General features: G+C 37.0%; 1 protein-coding gene across 2 annotated transcripts in view; it reads right to left on the bottom strand.

Moving 5' to 3' along the window:
* Positions 1 to 24964, bottom strand: part of LOC127650961 (ephrin type-A receptor 7-like) — a 207020-nt gene that overhangs the window by 44529 nt on the left and 137527 nt on the right. For both annotated transcript variants that reach the window (XM_052136643.1, XM_052136642.1), the window contains exons 4-5: positions 23579 to 23734; positions 14895 to 15242 (exon numbers count right to left, since the gene is read on the bottom strand). In XM_052136643.1, coding sequence (XP_051992603.1) covers positions 14895 to 15242; positions 23579 to 23734 — 504 coding nt within the window. The remainder of the gene's footprint in view (positions 1 to 14894; positions 15243 to 23578; positions 23735 to 24964) is intronic.

Below are 24964 nucleotides of genomic sequence, written 5' to 3' on the forward strand. Positions count from 1 at the left end.
GAGAAGAGTCTTGGTCGACCAAGTTGATTGGTCGGTTGGTCGCAGAAAAAAAACTCCACATAAAAACGTTGAACACCAGTATTACCGCGGTTGGACGCTTGGTGGTACTATGGGGTAATTTTCATTAAGCAGGGCTAGGGTTAAGCCAACACAATAAAGACACTTTGATTTCAAACTTAGAATTTTATTTTTTATTTATTTTAACTAAAAATTCAAATGAAAATGAAAATCAAATAAGTTCAATTAAAATGTGTGTTGTTGATGGTTTTACAACAGTTGTTAACATCTCTCTGGCAAAGAACCTACATCATATATATATATATATATTGCAATATCCAATTATATCGTCAACCCCGGGCTGAGGGATCAGTGACTATTCTTGCTTTAGTAGTTTTGCATTGAAAATGACATATATATATAAAAACTGAAATCAAATACATTTCTAAATTCAAATTGCACTCCAAACGAAACTAAAAAGCAATTAAAATAATTAAGTGATAAAAATGTTTATATATATATATATATATATATATATATATATATATATATATATATATATATACACATATACATGTACACACACATTTCCATTTATAGTCAGGCAAGAATCAGTCTTAAAATCATGGTGCAACGGAACTCAAAGCACCTCCTGAGCGGAGATGTCTGAGGTAATTTGCAGCACTCAGAGGATACTGTTCTGGTAAAAAAACTAAACAATAGTAAGACAGAAACAAAGAGGGGGAACCTTTTAGATGCACATGTTCCACAAGACTGCACGCCTCTGTATCAGCACGTCATATATGCTCATAGGCGTTTTTCTGTCATCTGTTCTTTATAATAGAATAAAGTGTTTCTTCAAGCGCGGGTCACTGTGATGCTGGGCAAATTATTTGTAATAGTAACTTGATAATAACAGTCTAATAATAATAATAATTTAATACATAGGAAAACAAGCCAAATATCATCTTGACATCGTCAAATGCATCAACTATTGCCGATCATTTTGACCATCGTCGATCCCAGAGATCCTCGTCTGTCGGCACAACCCTAATGCGCATTTCTCGCTATAAATTAAAATGTTCAGACAGTCTCCTTGGTGGTTTTTCTGACACATCCAGGATCATACCACTTTTGTCGATGTCACTGCAGCTCGCTTCCTGCGTGTGCTTGTATAATGTATATTATAAAGGCTCATTATTATGGTTTAGTATTTCTCTTTAATGTAGAACGGTGTTAGCAATGTTACTTATAACATACTTTCTCAGCACTGGAACTCAAACCATTTACTGATGCCCCCCAAAAAATATATTAAAGTAATTAAATTAATATCAAAAACATGCTACTAGTCGACTAATGGCTTAAATTAACTCCTACTAGTGGAGAAAGAGCGGGCAAAGAAGGATTGCAGGAAATACAAACAGAGAATGATGGTAGGAAAAGGCAAATTAGGGAACTGGATTTGCCAATGGCATTTCCTATAGAATTCCATACTTTATCACTAAAGAAATCCAATTTCCTCAGCTCAGATTTATGACCACCCTTGAAGAAGTGTGTAATTTCTGTGCAGCTAGTGGCAACAAATGGAATTCCAAAACTAATGATAGTTTTCAAACAAAAACTATTGCCCTTTCCACACATGCACCTTCTTCCATTGTTCAGACAACACTCCTAGCTTTGGTCACTGGGAGCTGTAGTTCGAATTTTGGTAAGCACAGATCGATTTCAGCTGAAGAACTTATGATCTACAGTTGCTGTGATGAAACCACTGCAGACAACTCATGATACAAGCTGAAGTTGTTCAGAAACATTCATTGCTTCAATGTTAGCAGCTTGTTATTTTGCCAAGTTAAAAAATAAGGAGAATATTCAGGGGGGAAATGAAAAGGGAACAACAGAGAGAGAGTTGGTTACAGAAATATGAGGAGGAACTGTATATACACTATACACAAAGCAATGTAAGCTACAGACATAGCATAATAAAGCCTGACAGCACAGACAGACAACACATTATACTGCTCGCAGAGTTCATTAGAAGTGCGGCAAGTTACACTGCATTTAAAAGAAAAAATAGCTCGAGGTTAAAGAAATACACACACTGAAAAAAAGCAACTCCCCTTAGAGAAGATAGAAAGCTGTCAATCATAGCAGTGGGCCATCTGTGTCATCACAAGACTGCCTGAGTAATGGAAGAGGAGAAAGTGCAACTAATCAATCCCCTATAGCTACACAAAAGCACGCAACCACACAAAGTGACATCCCACCAGATAATACATCTTAAATTAAGCTTATTTTTCTTACCCTATTGGCAAATCCTTTTTCCTTACTTTAAAAGTGCACTCAGTAATTAGTTCAACATTAAAAAAAGTTTTAATCCCAAATAAATGAATTGTAATTTTGAAACATTTGTATGCAGTCATGACCACTCAAATGAGATGAGGGCTCTAGTCATATCAGTAACCTAATAAAAGCGGTTTTATTTTACATTGGGCAGGGGCACACTCATGGGGGCTGCCATTTTAGGATCACATGACCATCTGATTATTATTCCCCTAATCTCAGTAACCGTTGGACACGTTCACTCTTGGATTAAATGAATCATGGCGGATTTTGAATAGTACATTTCTACAATGGTATCTGTGACTGAAACCTATTGATTTTGAATAATGTTGTATTTACACTATTAGTTTCACTGCAAGTGAACAATAAGTTACTGTGTGCACATTTAAATGAAACCTTAAGTGGGTTCTGCATGACTCTGTAAATACGGATTAAGAGCACATCCACACTAATCTGTTTTCACTTCAAAATGTATTTTTCAGATTACTAACGAAATCGGTTTCCATAGTATGTGGTTATGTGTTTTCGAAAATCTCTATTTTCTATGGAGGAAAACAATGTTTGAGTGTGGATGAGAGGCATAAACATCAATGCAACGTAAACATCAAAAGCAAAATCAATGACTATGATTTTTGCAACTCCAACACTCAACATACATAACTTGTCAAAAATTTACTTCTGAGCTTTTTATTACAGAAGTACGCAAAACACAAAGTATAATAAATAGGGATGTGCATGAGTAATGACTAATCGAGTACTCATTCTGCACCAGTTAGTCAAATATTAAAAGCACTAAATGAATATCACAAAATGAACACTGAATTACACTGTAATTTCCCTCATGCAAGCCAATGGATGAGGATGAAAAAATGCGATGCGGAACATGAAACCTGGATCAGACCAGTATGTGTGTATGTGTGTTAAATCTCTAAACACTGACAGAAAGAATTTGATAAAAAGCAAACTTTCAACACTTGTTTTTTTTCCTGAATAATTACATGTAATGATAAAAAAGTTATAGCCTTTATGCAGACTCAGAGGTTATATATGTGCATTACCCTAATCCCGTCAGTATTGATTTTTATGTAAGCTCTGACTGCGAACAAATGTTTTTGCTATTATTTTTCTTTAATTAAATTCCATTTTTATTAAAAGCAAATTGTTCTTACAAGTTATCTTACTTTGAAACAGTTCTTGGTAACATTTGTGTATAAAACATGGAGTGGTGGTGGTGTAGTGGTCTAAACCACATAACTGGTAAACTGGTAATCAGAAGGACGCTGGTTCGATCCCCACAACCACCACCATTGTGTCCTTGAGCAAGGCACTTAACTCCAGGTTGCTCCGGGGGGATTGTCCCTGTAATAAGTGCACTGTAAGTCGCTTTGGATAAAAGCGTCTGCCAAATGCATAAATGTAAATATTAATTTCATGTACGTGTCATGCTTGTTATTTTTAACTTGCATTAAATTTACGAGCAACTGATTACTCATTTTATTTGGTGGGTTAGAGTACTCGACTACAAAACAACTCGAAAATGCCCATCCCTTACAATAAAGATCTCAACACATATGCGGGTGATAATGAGACTAAAAGAGAAAAGGACCATTTCAGAGAAATGGCTCTCCTTTCAAGCACACACTCGCTCACCTCCCTGTCTTGAGAGCCTGACTTATTTTAGCTGCTTTTCATTGGTAGAGCTCTTTAAAACACTCTTTTGATGATCTAACAATGTGTTGCAGAGAGTGAGTGTGTGTGCATCCTCAATCTGTCATTTAACTCCACGTGTGGCATAAAACATGCTCGCAAACACATCCGTGATTGCCACGAGAAGTGGTAAAAGCGAGCTCTTGCCAAGGGTGAGGAAAAGTCGGTGCGTTGTGACCAATTAAAATACTTTGCGCTCCGTGACAAAGAAGGCCAAATTGGTTGAGTGTGGCGCTGAATGGAGGGTGATGACTCAATCTCTTTTATAGCTGCCGGAGCCTTGTGCTCTCTCATTTTACCCCATTATGGCAGACCGAGAGAGCAGCTTACTTGTTAGGGAGAGAGACAGAGGGTGGGGTAACGCACTCAGAGCAAATGTACAGATTTGTAGTGGATTGCGGTGGAAACTCTGAGGTTCTGAGAGTGCATTCCTTCAGACAGAAAGGGAAGACTACAGAGTTTTAACTCATGTTTCTTTAAAATACATAAAGGGGTCATAACCCTATTCACTTAGTGTTTAGAGACACAATAGACATTGTTTACAATGCTAATTTGGGCGGTCATATGTGGAGGTCACATTAGGTTTAAGTTAAATAAAAATTTTCATGAGTACCTCAAAAACACAAACACACACACACCTCTCCTCTTTAGGCCACGTATCCTGCTGTCCTTCACCCCGTGTCATCCTCTTATCCCTCTCCCCCATCCTGCTTCTGATGAGGCTGCATAGGGGCCTGACCCCAGAAAGCACCACAGGCCCTGGCCATCTAAAGCAACCAACCTAAATCCTCTGAAGATATTGAAATGTCAATCCCTCTACAGTGACCCCTCCCTTCAGCCTCTCTCTCTCCTCACACAGGTACATAAACACCCAAACCCATGGAGAAAACACAATGTTATTGTTAAGAGACAAGGGAATTTAGCTGCAAAATATCTGCAATCAATCAAAAGGAGAGATATTCAAAATTAGATCTTTCAGAAGATCTGACCCAAATCTTTCTGTGCGGGCCTCTGTCGGTTTAATCCCTTAAAATGTTCAAACCTCTACTTCCAATTAATAAATTAAGTAAAAATACCATGGGTCATTGTTGAACGAAGACTTGAACAGAACATTTTACACTCATGGTTGCATGTGCATTTATCTCCTGCTTTTATCCAAAGCAACTTACAATGTATTTAACTTTACATATTTAGCAAGAGTATGTGTGTGTGCATAGAATCAAACCCACAACTTTGGCATTGCTGTTGCCATGCTCGACCAGTTGAGATATAGGAACACTTACACATTTATATAACAGTTTTGGATGTGTTAAGATTTCTACAGAAAACACACAACAAACATAAGAGACAGAAGAAAAACCTTCAAAAATCATATGGACTGTGAAAAGCCAGGAGATTTCTTTCAGTTTCCATACATTTGCCTTCGTTCATCTTGCAAAAAGTGCTCCAACAGATTGTGTTTGAATTTGTAGCACATATTTGGCCATAATCTTGGTTGTGAATGCATACACACACACCTCATGGTGGGGACCAATTTTTATACTGAGCTAAGGATATTTTCTATTACTCTTCCTAAAGCTTACTTTTTTTTTTTTTTAAATGATTTTTTTCTGCATGTGGCATGGAATAGGTAATAATTCTAAATCTTGAGATTATCTTGTATTAATGAATTGTTTCAATTGATGTTTAAATAGATGGCACCATTTGTTTTAAATTGCAAAAAAATAAAATAAATTCAAAACGGTTAAAAAATGCCTCTGAAAATCAAATCCGGGGGCAAATATTGTCCTTTAATATAAACGTTAATTTTTGACACAGCACACAGGACATAATTTATCTTTCTTAAATTGGTTTTCGAACATGACTAATTCCATTATAAATTTCCTTACATTATAATGATGTAGAATAAGGACAGTTTAATTCAATTCCTAGCTCACATACTGTTCCTACAAGGAGGATAAACTATCCAGAAATGTGTGCGCGTTTCACACACACACACACACACACACACACACACACACACACACACACACACACACACACACACACACACACACACACACGTGTGTGTGATAAACTTCATGTCTAATCAACTGTGGAGATCCCAGGGAATTCAGGGCTGGAGGAATTCCTGTCCCTAATGGGACCTTCTTTCCTGAGTCCCCTCAAGAATAGAAGCGCAGCACCCACTCCCTTCAACTCTAACCTCCCATCACGGCCTGCGGTGGGCCGATAAAGCCCGGCTCAAAGTCCCCTTCTCAAATACAGGGAAATCCATTTGGTCAGGGTGCACTTCTCATCGACCTGTGGTCTTAAACTCACACCAGCTCAACGCCAACTCTGCCAGCCATGAAACGGGTGCTGTAAAGCTCCATAGCGTGGAGGCACCACAGGGCCTTATCCTGAGAGGAAGTTTAATATTTCACACTGGGAATTTGAAGAGGACAGGAGGGAGATTGGCTAACATGTTTAGTTTAGGAGTGGGGGTAAGACTGTGCTCAGCCTGAAAGTCACTAATGCAGTATTCATAAAGGTCAGTGGCTCTTTATGACATATTGTCTCAGAACACAGCAATGGCGTCAGCCCCAACACACTCTCCAGTCCCATCAAGGTTTAGTGAGGCAACAGAAAGGCAATATTGACTTGTATGGATGCAGAAACAAATGCTGTAAGAGCACAACACAAGCAAATATAACAGTTTGCCTTGAACACATGATGTAACCAGTAAAGGTAAGCGATACCACTCTAAACAAGTTCACAGTGACAGACTTACATATTAGGTAAGTCACTAAGGTCAACAATATTTGGCCATTTTGAGATTAATGCTTGGATGTTTATCAGATATATGTAAGTTCCAAACTCTGCTGACAGATTTGTCAATGAATAATTAACTATTTTTGGTGAATTGTGAGAAAATATTTTGTTAAATAAATGTTTAATTTCAGCTATTTTCTGTACATCTCATTTGCATTAAATTGTATTAAAACAAATGCACACATCTTAATTATAACATCCATTGGCAACTCCAGCCTAGTCTTACAAATTAGACAACCTGTAGCAATGGATTCTGTAACATCATGGACAATAAATTAGAGTTATTTCACTTTAATACTTAGAACTTCTCAAGAAAAATGCAAACAAGTCTCACACAAGCCAAAGTCGTCAAAGACATTAAAAGAAAACCAAGATGAGGTCTGTGGATCTTACAAAATGAGGCAAAAATGTTACCAGAGCAACGTTTTGGTGGTGTGCAGATAAACATCAGTGGAATACCAGACAGTCATACTTTGAAATGTTTTTTCCCACTGAACATGAATCAATCATATACAGTGGTTCCACATGTTTGAAATTAGTTTTCTTAAATTAAAAATGCAATTTAAGTTCAACTTCAATACTTCAAGTAGAGGGAACCTTACTGAATCAAGGAAGCCCAACAAAACAATATGTCAAAATAACTAATGAAACTCTTTTTGTGAAATAGTAGATAGTGACAGGAAATGTTAACATGATAAATACATGCTGGTGATAAACACTACTGCCTGTAACATGGTTACGATTCTGTGGTTAGCACAGCAATTACTCAATAGAAAAGGCAATATGTAGAATACTCTAAATGTATTGGTCCTCAACCTAGGCTCAAGTGCCACTCTTCACCATGATGGTACTGTAACTCCCAAAACTGCAACTTAACAGAAAATCTTCAAACTCTCAACATAATACAATATTAAACACAAATATAAAGGGGGAGCCTTGTAAATCTTGCAGGCAGACACATAAAATAACACTTAATTTGAACATTAACTTGCCTTGTCGTGTACTATGCAAAGCATGCTGGGAATTAGACATTCTCGGCCCAGTTTCAGTGAACCAAACAAAAAATATGAATGCTGTCCCAACACAAATGGATTAAGTAAAACTGACAAGACACTTCTTTTAGTTGAATCAACTCAAATTATTTAATTTAAGTTCCCTTGGTTACATTTTATTTAGTAATATCAACATTACGATATTGAAAGTACATTTTTTTGGAGTGTTATATTGTTACTGTACTGACAACTACAGTATCAGGCAGCATCACATTTTACATTTACATTTATGCATTTGGCAGACGCTTTTATCCAAAGCGACTTACAGTGCAATTATTACAGGGACAATCCCCCCGGAACAACCTGGAGTTAAGTGCCTTGCTCAAGGACACAATGGTGGTGGCCGTGGGGTTAGAACCTGTGACCTTCTGATTAACAGCCCTGTGCATTAGCCACTACGCCATCACCACTCCACATCACATGAGTTTGAATGTCTGCACGCCCATGTAACCGCACATTTGCATAAAGCTAACTTACACTCAACTATATCGGCAACAGTCTATTTTGCTCATGTCACCTCAAATCAACAACTCTCATTAAAAATGAATAACATCCGGTCTCTTAGTTGCTCAAAGTGCTGTCGGTGTGAACGCCGCTTTACCATTTTGTTTGTACAGAGCGTTCAACAAAGGGCCAATCCCTCACAAAACTCACAAGAACCATTAACACACAAAGACAAACACATCACTGATCTCAGCATCTATTCAGCTTCTTTTTTGTTGTCTGGCAATCACACCAGACTCTAATCAGAGAGTATAAACACACAGCTGCCTTTAGACTGTTGTACATCAGAAACAAGTAATAGCACTTCCTCTGAGAGCTCCAGTTAACCTCAAGTATGTGTGCTGTGTGAGAGAAAGAGATTAATTTAGTTTTTATTGAGGATGGAATAGGAATTTAGAGGAAGATTAAGTTAGAATATGCAACCAACAATAAAAAATGTAATTGATCGTTCACCCCAAAATGAAAATTATGTCATCATTCACACACCAGTATGACTTAATTTCTTCCATGGAATACAGAAGATGATGTTAGGCAGAATGTTAGCCTCAGTCAGCATTAACTTTCATTATATGGAAAAAAAAAAGTGAATGGTGTCTGAGATTTATATTGTTCCAAACATCTCATTTTTGTGCCACAGAAGAAAGCCATATGGGTTTAGAACAACATGAGGGTAAGTAAATGATTATATAATTTGTATATTTGGGTAAACTACACCTTTAAGAGTTGAAATGTGTCTATATACACAACTTCCAGCATAATAAAATCACAAGGATGGCCCATCTCAGATGAGAAAGAGTTATTCTCAGGAGAAAAGAGACAATTTAAACTGGAGCCTTGTATAGGCTGGAAAGAAGCAATTGTGTTGGGAAGAGTATCAAATAATGAAAGGAGCTGGAGTGCGAAATAAATGTTCCATAATTGACTCTTAATGGAAAGCAAAATCAGAGAGAGTGGAAAACTTGATGAAAGTGAGCTACTCATTAATAAACAAACGCTGTCAGTGTGGAAGCACAAAGCAAGTTTGCTGTTGCCCATCAGGACTGTGTTAATCTAAGTGTTGTGTAAAGGGAGTCCACAATGCACTGTATTATAGATATTCAAGGATATAGGCGAGGGATAAACACTTTAGGTGATATCTGAAGTGCAAATGTGTACCCGGCATGTACATAATATCGTATGTGCTGTACGTGTGGTCAGTGCAACTGCCCCCCCCCCCCCCAAACAAACACCAGCTGTTCACTAAGCCCTGCCCGACTCCAGATGCTGCTCTTATACAACTTCATTTTGTAATTGGTCAGCATTAAAATGAGCTTCTGCACATGGGCCAGCACACACACCTATCCAAATGAGGGCATACCATAAACTTCTATTGCTTTTACATGAAAGTCATTATAAATACTACAGACAAACCCTAAACTAGACCCCGAAGCCGCCGCCAGGCGCCGCCATTTGCGCCATTTAGAATTTCAGCCGCCGCCAGCCAATAATTTCGTAAGCCAAATTGAGCCGCCATCTGATAAAGTTTGGCTGAGCCGGCTAGAATTATTTGCATCAAATAATAATTCTATCACATAGAGACATACACACACGAAATATATAAACAATACACGAGATCTATTTTCCCACTGGATTCATAACAGCGCAGTCTTGTGCCCGTTGCTACGATACACAGACTCACAGTGAATTGACGACCAATTAAAATTGCTCGTTTTCCGTTACAGAAGAAGCGATGCATGTTTTTCTCGCACTGAGGTGAAATGGCGGAAAGAAGCAAGCAAGGTAATTTTGATCTCACTTCTCACATACTTTCCTAATTCCTACTTACTTTTTTTTTTTAACTTAGGCCTACCCAGACTTCTGTTAAATCTTCAGGGCACGGTTGCACAAACACCTGAATCAAAGATTGATGTTATGAACCAAATATTCTGGAACGGAGAGATTTATAGCACTGAACGTGATATTACTGCAGTAACAAACCACCGTTTCCACATTGCTAATTCACGACGCATGCTTCAGTGTACATTGAAGTGAAATGTGCAAAACTTTGTCCAAAATAATACTGTGTGTTTATATTAAGGCGAGACACGGCAGGCAAAAACATCGTTTTTTTTTTTACTGGTCAATTTTGAGATTTTTGGATATTTGTCTTCAATAACATGTCTTCTTTCAGACTTGTGGTGAAAAAAAGTCCGAAATACACATTTAGGTCTTTATTTTACTACACTTCGTCTGTTTGCGTCTGTAGATTTCTCATAAATTCAACAAAAGTTTGCGTTCATAATCAAGGTGTAATATGATAAGCTTCATCCATGATAATGCCAAGTTATTGTATACAACTTAGCCTACATACATTTAGCCTAAACACAACACATTGTAGGCTATTTGAAAATGTTTAGTAGCATACAGACTACAAAATAAATATGTACATACGTTGTGAAAGTAAAATCTGGTGTTTTCTTTATTACATTGTATTGCATTTTGTAGAAATATAGTGTAAGCCATGCATTGCTTGGAAATATTGAGATCTAGTAAATCAGTATAACATAGCCATCTGTAGACATGAAGTGGCAGCTTCAGCCATTTGCAGCTATGAAAAGTTTGGCGGCTGCAGCAACCATTTAGGTTTTGGCTGAGCCGGCTAGCCAGCCAATAACTTCATCAGCCAGCCATTATTCTCAAAACAAATGGCTTCGGGCTCTACCCTAAACCAAACCCTAACCCTAAGAATAATCATGCTGAATAGCTAATTTGGTACTAGAAAATCACTTTCCATTATATCAAACACAGCTGAAAGCTATTTGGTTCGTTAAATGAAGCTTAAAGTAATAAGCAGTATGTAACAATTTTCATGTAATATTCAGCTTTTTTTGCCAATGTGTGAATTGGTTGCCTATTAGGTTGCCTATTAAAGCGTGTAGATCGCTTTTGTGGGGAAAATCCAAAGGATGTGATGTTTATGCGCGCTCCAGAGAGCCTTGCCTCAGTAATAGCTTCTCTTCCACTATTCAACAGCGACAACAAACAGTTGCAACACTAAGTAATGTTATCTTAGCGATGGAATCCAGCAAACGGCTCTCAGCACAACACCGACTCCTACGCAAACTCAACCATAAAAAAACATGTATCTACTTAATCCCATCTGGCTAAGCGGGAAACTAGAGTGAACATCGGCAGGGCATTTGATTTCTGGAGGGACCTTTGTTCAGTTTTGGGGATCAGCGTTCTTCTTGTTGGACAAGTAAGCTTGCATAACTGCAAAGCATTTGAAATATTGTGCCAAAAGGATTGATCTATGTAATTTTAGCTAAACTACAATAACACATGAAATGAATGCTAGACAATGTTCAAGATAATGCAAAAAAGACCTATTCGTTAGTGTAACCTAACTTGGTTATACAGAAAATATATACAATCTATTATTATAACACAATAGTGCATCGATGTATCAAAATGACAGTTGTGATGGAATCACATCAATACTGATTTGTGTCATGATATTTATAATGTGCAGTCTATTTTATAAACAGCTACTTTCATCATACACCAAATTTAGCTAACAACTATTGATAAAGCTGACTAGCTAGCAAACGCCGATATATCGTATAAATGCACTCATTGTGTCATGCAAAGAAAAGTGATTACTTCAAACTTCAGTCTCGCATAGCCAGACCTATATCCACACTTTGTTTTAGCCCTGTTTCAGCACTAGAGAGTCAAATATAATATGCAGTTTCAAAGCTTGTAGTAAAATAATCAGAACTGTGTAGTTTTAATTATGATGCGAGTAAATCACATTCAGTCTCTTAGTACGTTACGTCATTGTTTTGGTCGATGTTCGCTGGCTCGCATCCCTATGGAGTGTGTGTGCACGAGCATGAGCAACAGGTAGCTGGCTGCAGTTCACTTAACTGCCACAGGTGTCATTAATAACAAGAGTTTCTGAATCTGAAAACTGCACCTTTAACATTGTCTTTGTGTTTGTTTTTGAGCTGTCAAAGTATGCAATAGACTGGCATGTCATAAGGTCAAAATTAGGTAAAAATGGCAAAAAAGAAACAACTTTCTCTAGAAACTCATCAGCCAATCATTGTTTTGAGGAATGAAGGCTATATGATGCTTGAAATTGCCAAATAAATGAAGATTTCATACAAAGGTGTACATTACAGTCTTCAAAGACAAAGGACAACTGGCTCTAACAAGGACAGAATGAGATGTGGAAGGTTAGATGTACAACTAAACAAGAGGATAAGTACATCAAAGTCCCTAGTTTGAGAAATAGACGCCTCACATGTCCTCAGCTGACAGCTTCATTGAATTCAACCTGTACAACAGCAGTTTCATGTACAACAGTAAAGAGAAGACTCAGGGGTGCTGTCCTTATGGGAAGAATTGAAAAGAAAAAGCCACTTTTGAAGCATAAAAAACAAAAAGAAATGTTAGAGTGAGCAATGAAACACAGACATTGGGCAACAGATAATTGGAAAAGAGTGTTATGGATCTTAAACCCATTGAGCTTTTGTGGGATCAGCTAGACCGTAAGGTGCGTGAGAAGTGGCCGACAAGACAGCCACATCTATGGCATGTGCTACAGAAAGTGTGGGGTGAAATGTCTGATTATCTGTACAAACTGTCAGCTAGAATGCCAAGGAAAAACAAAGCTGTTATTGCTGCATGTGGAGGATTTTTTCAGGAGAACTCTTTGAAGTAGTTTAAGAAGTTCAGAATTTCTTTTTTTTATTTGTAATAATAATTTTTCTCATTATTAATGCCTGTTTATATATTGTGATCAGTTGAATGCCACTTTGGTTAATAAAAGTAACAATTTCTTTCCATGAGAATAAAATCTGAAAATGATTCCAGACTTTTGGAGTGCCAGTGTATAACAAAAAATATAAATAAATAAATAAATATAATGTATATATATATTTATTTTTAAATGTACTTTATGAATCCCTGAATGCCACCATATTATGAAGGTATAATTGTTTAATGTCTGTGATTTCCTTTATGAAAAAGTTTTTTCATTAAACCATAACCATGTTTACTGACTTTGACCATTACACTCTAATCAGATATTCATTTCTCTCTCTTTATTGTGGTCTAACCAATCAGAAAAATGTCAATTTCACCTGAGAGAAATTACTATAATCTCCAATTATGTGAACATTTAGCCTTCAAATTTAAAAGATAAAGAAGTGGACCTAAAAGACTATCTGATGATTTGCATTTTTGTAGTTGCGTTGTTTAGCACTAAGCCATCTCAACTAATAGTGAAAAATCTTTATGACACTTACGGGATAGTACCATTAGGAATCCGCTTATCAAACAGGGAAAAAAATTATAATATGATTTCAACACACGGACCACTACACCGAATCTAATTAAAGAGGCCAGGAACTCAGTTTAATCCCAAGCAGTATAGAACAACGCATCAGTGACTTGTGGCAAAAGCAATGAAACTGAGAAGCATTAAGATGAACATAAGCTGCTTTATCACAACCTCATTTGACTCAAAAAAGGGACCATTCCACTCAAATCAACCCAAGATGAGTAAAAACATCTGCCGCAGTATTACTGGGATAGGACGGTGTCTTTAAATTAAATTTTTCTCTACCAAAATTATTTTATGTTATAGGGCATTTTGAGGCTCTACAACAGCTCAGACATTAAACAATATGCATGCATTGTAACACTTGACAATGCTTATGTTGCGTTCCATTAAAAATAGGATGTGGGATATTCCTATTTGATTTATCTGACTTCTGACCACACAGTGTGTTCTGTAGTATAAACCTCGAAAGTTGGTGTTTTTTGCTGGTTAATAGTTATCTTCTCATATCAAGAGAGTCTTTGCAAATGTTAAATAGGTTGTATCAGGGAAGGAAGACAAATATGACCGGCTACATACATGTACATCACCTGCCTTTCGTAGTATACATGTGCACAGTGCCAATGCTACTTTTCAACAGTTCAAATAACGTGTATACCAAGCAACAATAACATTATCTAGTTCTGTTAGTCCAACTTCATTAAAAAAAAAATGGACCGTTTACTTGACATTTTTAAAAGAAATGAAGTTCAGTTTGACTGTTTGAAATGTAAACATACTGGTTAAATGTAAATGTTTAACATTAACTGTGTCTCCCTGGATGCTACCATGTTTGTGTGATGTCATACAGCCCAGTGTTCTAATGCATTTCCAAATTTTTCAACTTTCCAAGTGAAATGGAACACAACTTTAAAGAGATTTACACAAGTATGTGACATATTACAGGACTAACAATCTTTGTTGGTTGATAAACGTTCCTATCAACCAATTATCACCCTCCAATTTGAGAGGAAATAAGTTGCAGGAATAACAAAATCAATTCAATTATGTTGTGAATTGTACAACAGGATACAACAGTGGATAGTATTGAATATTTTTTGTAAAGTAAATAATAATTGACAGTAGTTTGCTATGCTGTATAAAGAGTTTACCTGGAATGCTGGTGGAAATGTTGACTTGAGTGTAGAACCTTTTATTGGGCAGCAACTCTGAGACGCCATTGCGGGCTTCAACGCTGAAAGAATAGTTGGAGTTGGGAAGCAGGTTCACCACAGTGACCGTGCGCTCCATAAGGCTGCTCTGCTGGGGTACGAAGCCCACACTGGCCCCACAGGGCTCACACTGCACCTGGGGGGCCCGTGGGGGGCCGACACATCGCCGACAGCCTATGGTATAGGTAAGATCCACTCTGCCTCCAGAGTCGTTTGGTGCGGCCCATTCCAGAATGAGTGTGGATTGTTTAAGGGTGTAAACCAGATCACGAGGTGGAGAAGGAGGGCCTGCGAGCACAAGAGAAAAAAAATGCACAAACATTTGAGATCTTTAAAAAAATCATGCAAAAACTAAATTCAATCTTCATTTATTTAACCTAAAAATTAGATATTAAGCAAAATGAAAAGTTCAGTCACCTTGCATTGTCATAGGATGAAAAAAGATGAAAAGTGACTAAGGCCATCATTCTGTATTACATCTTTTGTGTTATATGGAAGAAACAAAGTCATATGTGGTTGGGACAACATAAGGGTGAGTTAATAATGACTCATTAAAAAAATAAAAATAAATTATAAAAAAATAAAAATAAAAAAGGAGATAAACATACCATCCAAAATGGTGATTTGATTCATAAGCATAAATTAAATGCAATCTGAACAATATACCCTAAATAACAACATGCTAATTACTGTGATTCTTTTTAATAATTTAACCCAATTAGCTACAACAGGGTGAAGCGTAACAGCTTCAGGCTTATAGTCAGTTGAGAGGAAACAACACAAGGCACGGAAGAGAGTTATGGGAAAGAAGGATCATGGAGATCTGAGGGCATTTGGCAGAGGAGCACAGCTCACACACACAGGCTTTAAATGTACTTTATTAAACAACTTATACAAAGGATGAGGAAAAGTTGCATCATGTACATTTGCAGACATGTTATTTGATACTTAATTCAAATCTGCAGCATTCAAATGCATGTCTGTAATTCATAAAACTGTACAAATTTCTCACCCTTTCTCTGGTGTACAATTTGTTTGTATTCATTATAATTGCTTTTAGAGAGAAGTTTGAATAAATAGTTTTCATTATACCTTAAGATTAAAACCTTAATCAGCATAAAACATTAAAACAATAATAAACACAACATTAAACACTGAAACTGGCAAAAATATCTGTTTAAAATGTTTTAAACAAAAGGTCAAATGAAAGAGTTTTAGCTACTTTAATAATACTGTACTACTCACTGCTTTCTTGGTAACATTTTACAATAAGGTTGTATTTGTTATGTTAACGTTAGAGTTAACATGGAGTAACAATGAACAATACTTTTACAGCATTGGTTAAATGTTAATTTCTACATATATGAATGCATTTATTACATTAGAAGTTGTATACGTTAACATTAGTTAATTGAATATAAATGAGTGAACAAAAAAATAATAACAGCAGCACTTTGACAAATTAACAATAAGATTAATAAATGGTGTAAAAATCACTGTTCATTAATTATACCTAATGCATAAGCAACAGTCAACAAAAAAAAAAACATATTTTAAAGTGTTACCGCTTGGTTTGACACATTTTAACATAGTTAAATCCACTGGACAGAATTTCTCACACTTCTCCCATGTAGGCAACATCTTTAAAGGAACATTCTAGAAAAACAAAAGTCTGGAAAAAAGAAGTGGTCCCTGAAAAGCTATTCATTTCATATTAAGATCAAGGAGCTTAAAGTGACTGTACAAAACTGCATAGGTGAGTTGTCATAATGGCATTCACAATGACTTCCATAGAAACTATGGCTGATTTATAGAATAGAGTGGGCAGAATGAATAAGTGTGATCTGATAGAGCAATAGAGAAAGAGAGAGACAGAGAGAGAGAGAGATCAGAGGCATTAATTGCTGCTGTCCTGTAGCGCAGGACTTTTCTGTTGACTCGAGAAGGAGCAGGTCGTGGCAGGAGCCCTGCGTCTCTAATGCCGTTGGTCAAACATGAATCTAGTGGCAGTAGGGAGCCATTTAAATGTCACCAGGGCTTTAAGCTGCCCATCATCGGCTTGGGACGAAAGCACTACAGGTGCCTGCTGCTGCCCTTAAACACTCAAATACACACACAGTGCTCTAATGGGATCAATATGTTCTAATGAAAGCACCATCCAAAGTAGCAGGGGAAGTTTGTTATTCCTTTTTTTTTTTAAGAGAATATGACAACTGTTCAGAGTTTGTTTGTGAGCTGGACATCACAAAGAGAAAAAAAGTGTTTTCATTGTTTGAAGTTAGTATATACTTATTTTTTAATAATTCTATTATTACTCATTTCAAAATAATAGGAAAGTCATCAAAACCATGAACTAAAACAAAAGTATGAGAATTATGCCGTGACCAAAAATGTTCAAATGTTACATTATATTATTAGATAGTCCAATATCTTATGTTGTAGTTTCTTTTTTCTTTTTTTTTAGTAGCCACCAATGGCTAGATTACAGCTCTGCATACTCTCTAAAAAATCTAAATAATCTAAAAGATTATTTAATATGACTACATCAGGTTACATCTACAGTTCATTTTTAATTTACTTTTATTTTACTTTAATTTGATACATTTTAAGGGTTGGATCAAGTAGAAATCGATCCTCTGGGTAGCATTTGGATGATAACATTTTTCAGAGTACCTGGAATGCTTTTGAAACCGTAAATAAATGTGTGACTGTGAATTAATAAGAATGCTTGAATATAAGCCCCAATAGCACATCGCTTGCCACACAAATGTGTGGGAACCAAGTCAAGGTATGAAATGTTAATATCAAAAGCTGATCGTAACTGAAGCAGCCCTGCATGTCTGAGCACTTGACAGTTCTGTGGTACATTAATTTATTCATTTTACATTTTGAGGGTTAATGTATGAGTCTCTTGTCTCATAAATGTGGTGGATGATAATGAATGTGTAGCACACATGCCCGAGCCGAGTGTGTGCAACAGAATAATTAAATGTGAGTACGTGATGAACTGTGTGTGCAAGAAGCATTGTGTTTTATTAAAAGCTCTGAAGGCTTATGCAATAAGGTCTACGTGTGCCATGAGCACTGGAAAACAGCTGCAGTCAGGATACATCCGCCACAAGGAGACAGACAGAAACAAATATGCTTATATATTAAATATATATTTATATTTTTCAGCCTTTTGATAACTTTGGATATATGCCTCAATATTTATGTTTTTGCTCTGAAATGGCATAAAAAGGTGATTTTTCTTTTAATCAGAAGAGCCATTTCAACCAAACTTGAAGCACTGTGGCCAATTCATTGATATAAATATTAAATAAATTTGGGTTTAGGCTGCAGCCTTGAGGAACTCTCTTATTCTGGATGAAATAATAATTTCGCCTGCTGATTATTTTACTGCAGCATTTGTTGTCTTTGTACATGTCCTTTATTAAATCATAAACCTTTCCTCCTAATCCACTCAGATTTAGGAACAATCCATCAATGCAAACAGTATCAAAACCTTTTTTTTAAATCAATAAAACAGACAAATATTTTTCATTGTTTTGTTTGGTGGACATGTTTGTGTACAAGTGTGTGCAGTGTGCATATATGATCAGTTGTTCTCTGTATTGGCATGAATCCAATTAGACAGTTGTGTAAAGTCTTTATTGGAGATATTGGGTTAATCTGTAATTTATAATGCAACAGAATAGTTTGCCAAGGTTGCTGGTCACTGAAATGCCCCTGTAGTTGTTCGGGTTATATGTCGCCTTGTTTTAAGATTGGAGTAATTTTATTTTCTTTCCAATTCTCAGGAATGTGTGCTGATTTTAAAAGCAATCTGAATAAATTGAGAATGGCCTCATTCAGTTTGGTGGTGCCATGTTTCAACGTCTCATTGCATATTCCATCTGTCGCAAGATTTTTCCACCGAGTTACTTTATTGTGCATTCCAGATGATATAGTTGTGAATTCAGAATTTTTTGGATGGGGGTTTGCTTATTTTGTTTTATAAACGTTTACAAAATGTTCTGTCCAGGTGTTTGGGTCATAGATGGGAATTTGTTCATCTTTTTTTGGACTCCATTTAAATTGTTCCATAATTCCCAGAATTAATTTTGATTAATAGCTTCCATTTTGTTGAGCTTTGTGGTCATATGTTCGGCTCATTTGCTTTTTAGCAGTGCCTTGTAATTTGTAAACATTTGTTGATAGATGGTATGTGTTAGTTGATTTGCAGGGTCTCTGTGTTTTTTATTTGATAACAATCCTAATTTTCTTAACATTTGACATTGCTTTCCTTTTTCTACAGTTCGGATCAATCAATAATTGGCTGGCAACTGTGGAAAAAAACTTAAGTCAATTGTTTTATTGCCAAATTGAGGCTTTTCTCGTCTTTTCCAAATGTGGATAGGAGAAAGGCATCAATCATGTTCTCAGCATAAATGCTGTTGAGTTAAGCTTCATAATGGGTAGGACTGTCTTTTCTCCAGAAGAATCTGGTTAGGAAGGGATAAAGTTTTGACTTGTGATTTGAAGATGGTAGAAGACTGGCTGACTTGTTCAGACTAAAGACAATATGACAGTGGTCTGAGAGAGGTAATTGTGGCATCACTGAAGTAATTGATCTTGTTTTGATCTAGATGTGTGATGGCGTAATCCACTGTGCTACAACCTAAAGAAGAGCAGTAGGTAAATCGACCCAGAGAATCATCCTTTGTTCTGCTGTTCACTATGTAGAGACCTAGGCTTTTACAGAGCTGTGGAACTTGTTTTCCATTTCTGTTTATTGTGTTGTCATAGTTCTGACGTGGTTTAGTGGATCACTTATTTTGATTTAAATTTGTATTGTTAATAATATACTCATCTCCAACTGAACTAATTTAATCCAGTTCTTCTCCAGTTCTTGCATTCAGATCCCCAATTATCAAGACGTAGCCTAGAGTCTGAAACTGAATGAACTCAGATTGTAATGTGTTGAAGATCTCCTCACTATAAGAGGATGACTCATGTGGGGAGATGTAGGTGGCACACAGGTAAGTATCCTCATCTGTACAAATTAGTTAATTTTTTTATTTTAATCCAAAATGTGTTCTCCCTTTTTTAAACAGGCTGACTGTAATGGAAAAGGTGTTCTTTTTTTACCAAACAATAATTCCTCCTGAATCGCTTCCATTTTTAACACGAGGGTGTTTTACTGATGGTATATGTATCTGTAGTTTAGAGTGTAGGTTTTAGACTCTAATCGACTACATGTCTCAAGTAATGATATCACTTGAGATATTAAGATTATTTTCTGAACTATATTCATGTAATGGGGGTTCTCAGAGCTTTTCAGTGTTACATTCTTGATTGTTTTAGAAAATATCCTCATGCCATCTCGATGGGTTTGGAGACAGTCATAAAGGTGCTCATGAGTGATGCACTGATGATTTGTTATGTGTACATTTGGCATGAGTACACACACATCAGTTATCTCTGCATTAATGGCACTGATTTACATTTTTTGTGGAACGTCTCTGCGAGGCAGTAGTGTAGAGAGGATGACTTTGACACTGGGGCCGATTCCTCTTGCTGATTTCGCCATGATGATGAGAGCTTTGTCGACGTCAACTCTCCTGGTGCTGAGGTCATTTGTCCCAGTGTGCAGTATAATGTGTGAAGGTGTTCCCAAATCATCCTCTCTCAGCAGCTTCAAAGCAGAGTGAGAGGTGGAACACCAGAGTATCCTTAAAGTTCTCCTGGGGAACAGTCGTTTCTGGTCCAGGTGGATGCAGTTAGTCACAGAGGATGATGATGTTGTCTCTTCTGTTCTCTGTTGGATGTTGCTGTGACCTCTGTCTGGTACTGCTGTCTTTTCTCTTGGAGTTCTGAGAAGCTTGAGAGACCTGAGAAACCTGCTGGGTTGCAGGGGATGGAATGGTGTGTGTTTGTGTGTTGACACATTGCTGGTGTTGTTTTTATTGTGTTGTTATTCTGATGTGTTCAGGAGGAGAGGTGTTGAGTGTTTCTGTGCTGCTACACTGTTGCTTTTGTTCTGTGGTTGTGATGTGTTCAGTGCTTGTGTGTAGGTGTTGTCTCATCTTCTCCAGTTGTTTCTCCAGCATTTTGCAGTGTTGATCTCCCTTGATCAGCTCCTCCCCCACCCTCTTCAGCTCCTCTCACAGCTCCTGATTGTTCTCCTCCAGCTGTCTGACAGCAGAGCAGAGCTGATGAAGTTGTTGCGTGCTGAGGTGGCTGTTCTTCATCTTTAAACAGGAAGTTGTCCTTCTCCAGCTCAGCAATGCTGTCTCTCAAGACCTTGATCTTTGGAAGTGCAGGAGAGACAGGGTGTCTGTGTGCTACAGAGGTGCTCGGGCTGAGATCTCCATTTGTGACTATTGTGGAGAAGGACTCTACACTGCTCTTCACCTCAGGAACTTTAACTTCTGAACCTCCATTTTAAAGTCCATGAAATTCTTCTGAAATTCATCAAGGCTAGGTTCTGACCCCTGGACCATGACTGTACCATTGTGATACAAGTTTACAGTCAGCATTGTTTTTCACATTCCAGATTGATTTGTCTACCTTTACAGATGCCACCTTTTCTGCTGCAGTTCATGGCCATTATGACAGTGCTGTGCCAGGCTGATGGCTGATCAGTGAAGAAGAGCAGGTTATACCGGATTCTGTTGGGTTCTGGTCAACTTAGTCAGACAGCAGCATCTCTGAATTCTCTCTCAGGGTCATCTCTTTCATCTGCTTATCTTTGTTTGATTTAACTTCTGCTGGATATATTATCACCAGCTTCACTTCATTTTTGTAAAATGCTACTGCCTTTGCCAGGCCCAAGCTGGTATCGACTGCCATGGCATTTTAGCTTGGCTAGTAGTTAGCTTGATATTTAGGTTATATGTAATTTTATTATGTGATCTTTGAGTTACATAGAGGTCTTACCTTACAAATCTTCTGCCTCTTTTGTTCTTATTTTAGTCTCCAATTATTAAAGTAGTGTTTGAGTCCTAAAAACATAAATATTCTGGTTACCGCAGGAGCTGATATTTTTTGCTGCCAACTGCCATCGGAACTCTCCCTTTCTCGTATTAAACTGGTTACATCCGGATATAAAAGTGACTAGAATCAATACTATAATTGACACCATCACAGAGTCTCTCTCTCCCCCACATATAAAAGCGGCCTAATCAATAGTGTAATTAATGCTGTAATTACAATGGTTTAAAAGTCATAACAAAGCCCTTTACAGCAGTCACAGGCTTGTTCAGGTCACAGTCAAGGGGCGGTCAAAATGGACTTTAAAAATGCAAAATTATTTTGGGCCACACAATAAACATGGGCAAAAGGATATATCATGCTGTAAAGCTTCTGTTTTAAATAAATACTGCATTATAAAACCAAAGATTTTAAATGTTAAAATAATACCATCTACTACACTTTTATGCAACAGTGTAAACCATTAGCCATCATCCATTATGGCAGGGGTGGGGAACGTCAGGCCTCAGGGCCGTGTAAAGCCCGCGAGCAAGACCATTAAACACTGTCCACAAGGCAATTTGAGAAATAATGTGAAAAGTTGTTTCAGTTAACCGTAAAAAAAATAACAAATAAATAAATAAAAAAAAAGAAATAATGATTACAAATTATCTTAAATGATAACAATGCCAAATATTGTATATTAGACAGACTATTTCAGCGTTTTTTTCTTGGTGTGTGAGCACGTAACGAAAGGTGTATGTTAATTTCAACCCACAATCTGAAATTGCAAGCAATTGGATCTGCGGATAATTGAATTATAACTCGAATGGCCCTTAATGGAAAAAAGGTTCCCAACCCCTGCATTATGGACTTCAACGGGTGATAACAAGCCAGGTGGCCAATGGCTGATTCAGTAATGCCAATATGTATATGTGATGTCATTAATGTAATTAATTTATATGAGATGTCCACTTTTGTGCTGAAATTAAAAGAGTATGCTTCAATCAAAATGACTAGAAATTCACTAAAAATACTTGAAAACAAATACTGATCTTTGTACTATGACTAGACTGTTGGTAGATTTTGGAACTGACACAAGACAGCATTAACACTTCTCTTCATCAGCCGATTGGGCACTGTTATTGGCTGCTGCCAATAATCATAAAATAGTGAAATATCAGCAGATTTATCAGCATGGCCCATATATCGGTCTGTCACTACAAATCATGCAGCTTTGAATTTGAATTCTATTAGATATTTAGATCTATTAGGTATTTAGATCCTCTACTGGTCAAACATAATTTTGCTAGATGAATTCACATAAGTTAGAGTCTTTGCATATGCTTACATTCCCATTTTTAACTTTCACTTCACATTTATATCACCTTACTATCCAGCACAAACACAACAGTCCCTTCGGCAGTGCTAAATGCCACTGTAAACTAAATGAAACACAGGATCAATATGATTTGTTGTCAGATTGTACAAACATGACAACACACACACACACACACACACACACACACACACAAACACAAACAAACGCTGTGCAAACAAATTACAGATGGATACATTCACACAAATTCACCTGCTCACAACAAATCCCCAAGCCTCCAAAATACATACATACTAAATCTTGCACGCATATACATAGTTGACTGGCTTACGTGTGCAGGGTGCAGAGGGGGCATCAAGTGGCGTTCTGAAGTGGTCTTCCTCACACACACAGAGGACGGAACCCTCCTCCTCAGTCATGCTGTTAGCTGGACACGTGAAACACTCTTGCTGGCGTGATGACATCTTATAGGTACCCGGGGGACAGGCTGGAGAGGGAGAACATACAGCAAAGAGTTTATTAGAAAACATGTTTATTCTGTAATGTGAGAATCAAATACAACCACGAACAAATGACATTACTTACAATTAGAAATCAGAAAAGTGTTCCAGGACAAGGCTGATGACCTTATTAGCCTACATAAAAGATTTACATGAGAACATAATGACACTGTGCCTCTAGGAACAAGATCCTTTCAAACTAATGAGGTTCAGGTTCCCATTAAAAGACGACACAGATCAGGAGCTATTTGTCGTCTATATGAACAGTAAGTGACGGAACTCTTGATCGCTCAGGATACATATATCAGCACCGCACTTTATTAGCCTCAGACTGGACCCACATTTTATACTTCTCATAATAACACACTGGAAACTGACTATCAACCGACAGCTGAAAACACTTCATATTTATTTCCACTGACTACATGGGGGGGTTGGAACAGTGTATTTTTATTGTATACGGTCTTCTTATTTTGTGTATATGGTGTATTGTATAATATTAGGTGTATATTGTATATTGTGTTGTGTAACAAGATGTGTAAATCAGAGGTTTATTGTAATTGTCATACTGCTATATTGCTTGGAATGGCCCCCAAGGCACTTGTGTATGTGGTTGAGTGACAATAAAGGGATTTGATTTGATTTTGGAAGATCATGGCTTGCAGAGTAACTGCTGAGAGTGTGAACAAGAGTCAGAATCTCAAAACATTGTACCCTTTGATCTATTTATACATCCTTGCATCCAATGACTGTATATCAAACTCTGCTTACAAGAGGGTCTAATTTGCTTTATTAATTTCCTTTATTGAATTTATTTTCTTCCCCCTTTCATTTTCCTTCCTTCCTTATTTCCTTTTCCCCTTCTCATTGTCCTGTTCCTTTTAATTTCCTCTTCACACCACTACACAAAAGCTCTTTATGAAGTCATACCCCATAACAGTAGGACAGATTATAACAGTATATGTAGAGTACAACAGAGTATATGGTACAATGGGACTAAAGGCTCCACAGGGTAAAAGGCTCCATTGACAACTGACACCTTTTTTTTTTTTACTTAATTTTAATCTTAAACAACCTTCCGTTATTATTTCCTTTCACACAAGTTATGTTGCTCCATCTAATATTCAATGAAAATAAAAAATAAAAATGTACCTTGATACATTATGTAACCAGAAAAAAAGCTACATTTCCTTAAGGGTTGCCTTTAGCCCCATTGT

Source organism: Xyrauchen texanus, chromosome 10, assembly GCF_025860055.1.
Source record: "Xyrauchen texanus isolate HMW12.3.18 chromosome 10, RBS_HiC_50CHRs, whole genome shotgun sequence".
NCBI lineage: Eukaryota > Metazoa > Chordata > Actinopteri > Cypriniformes > Catostomidae > Xyrauchen > Xyrauchen texanus.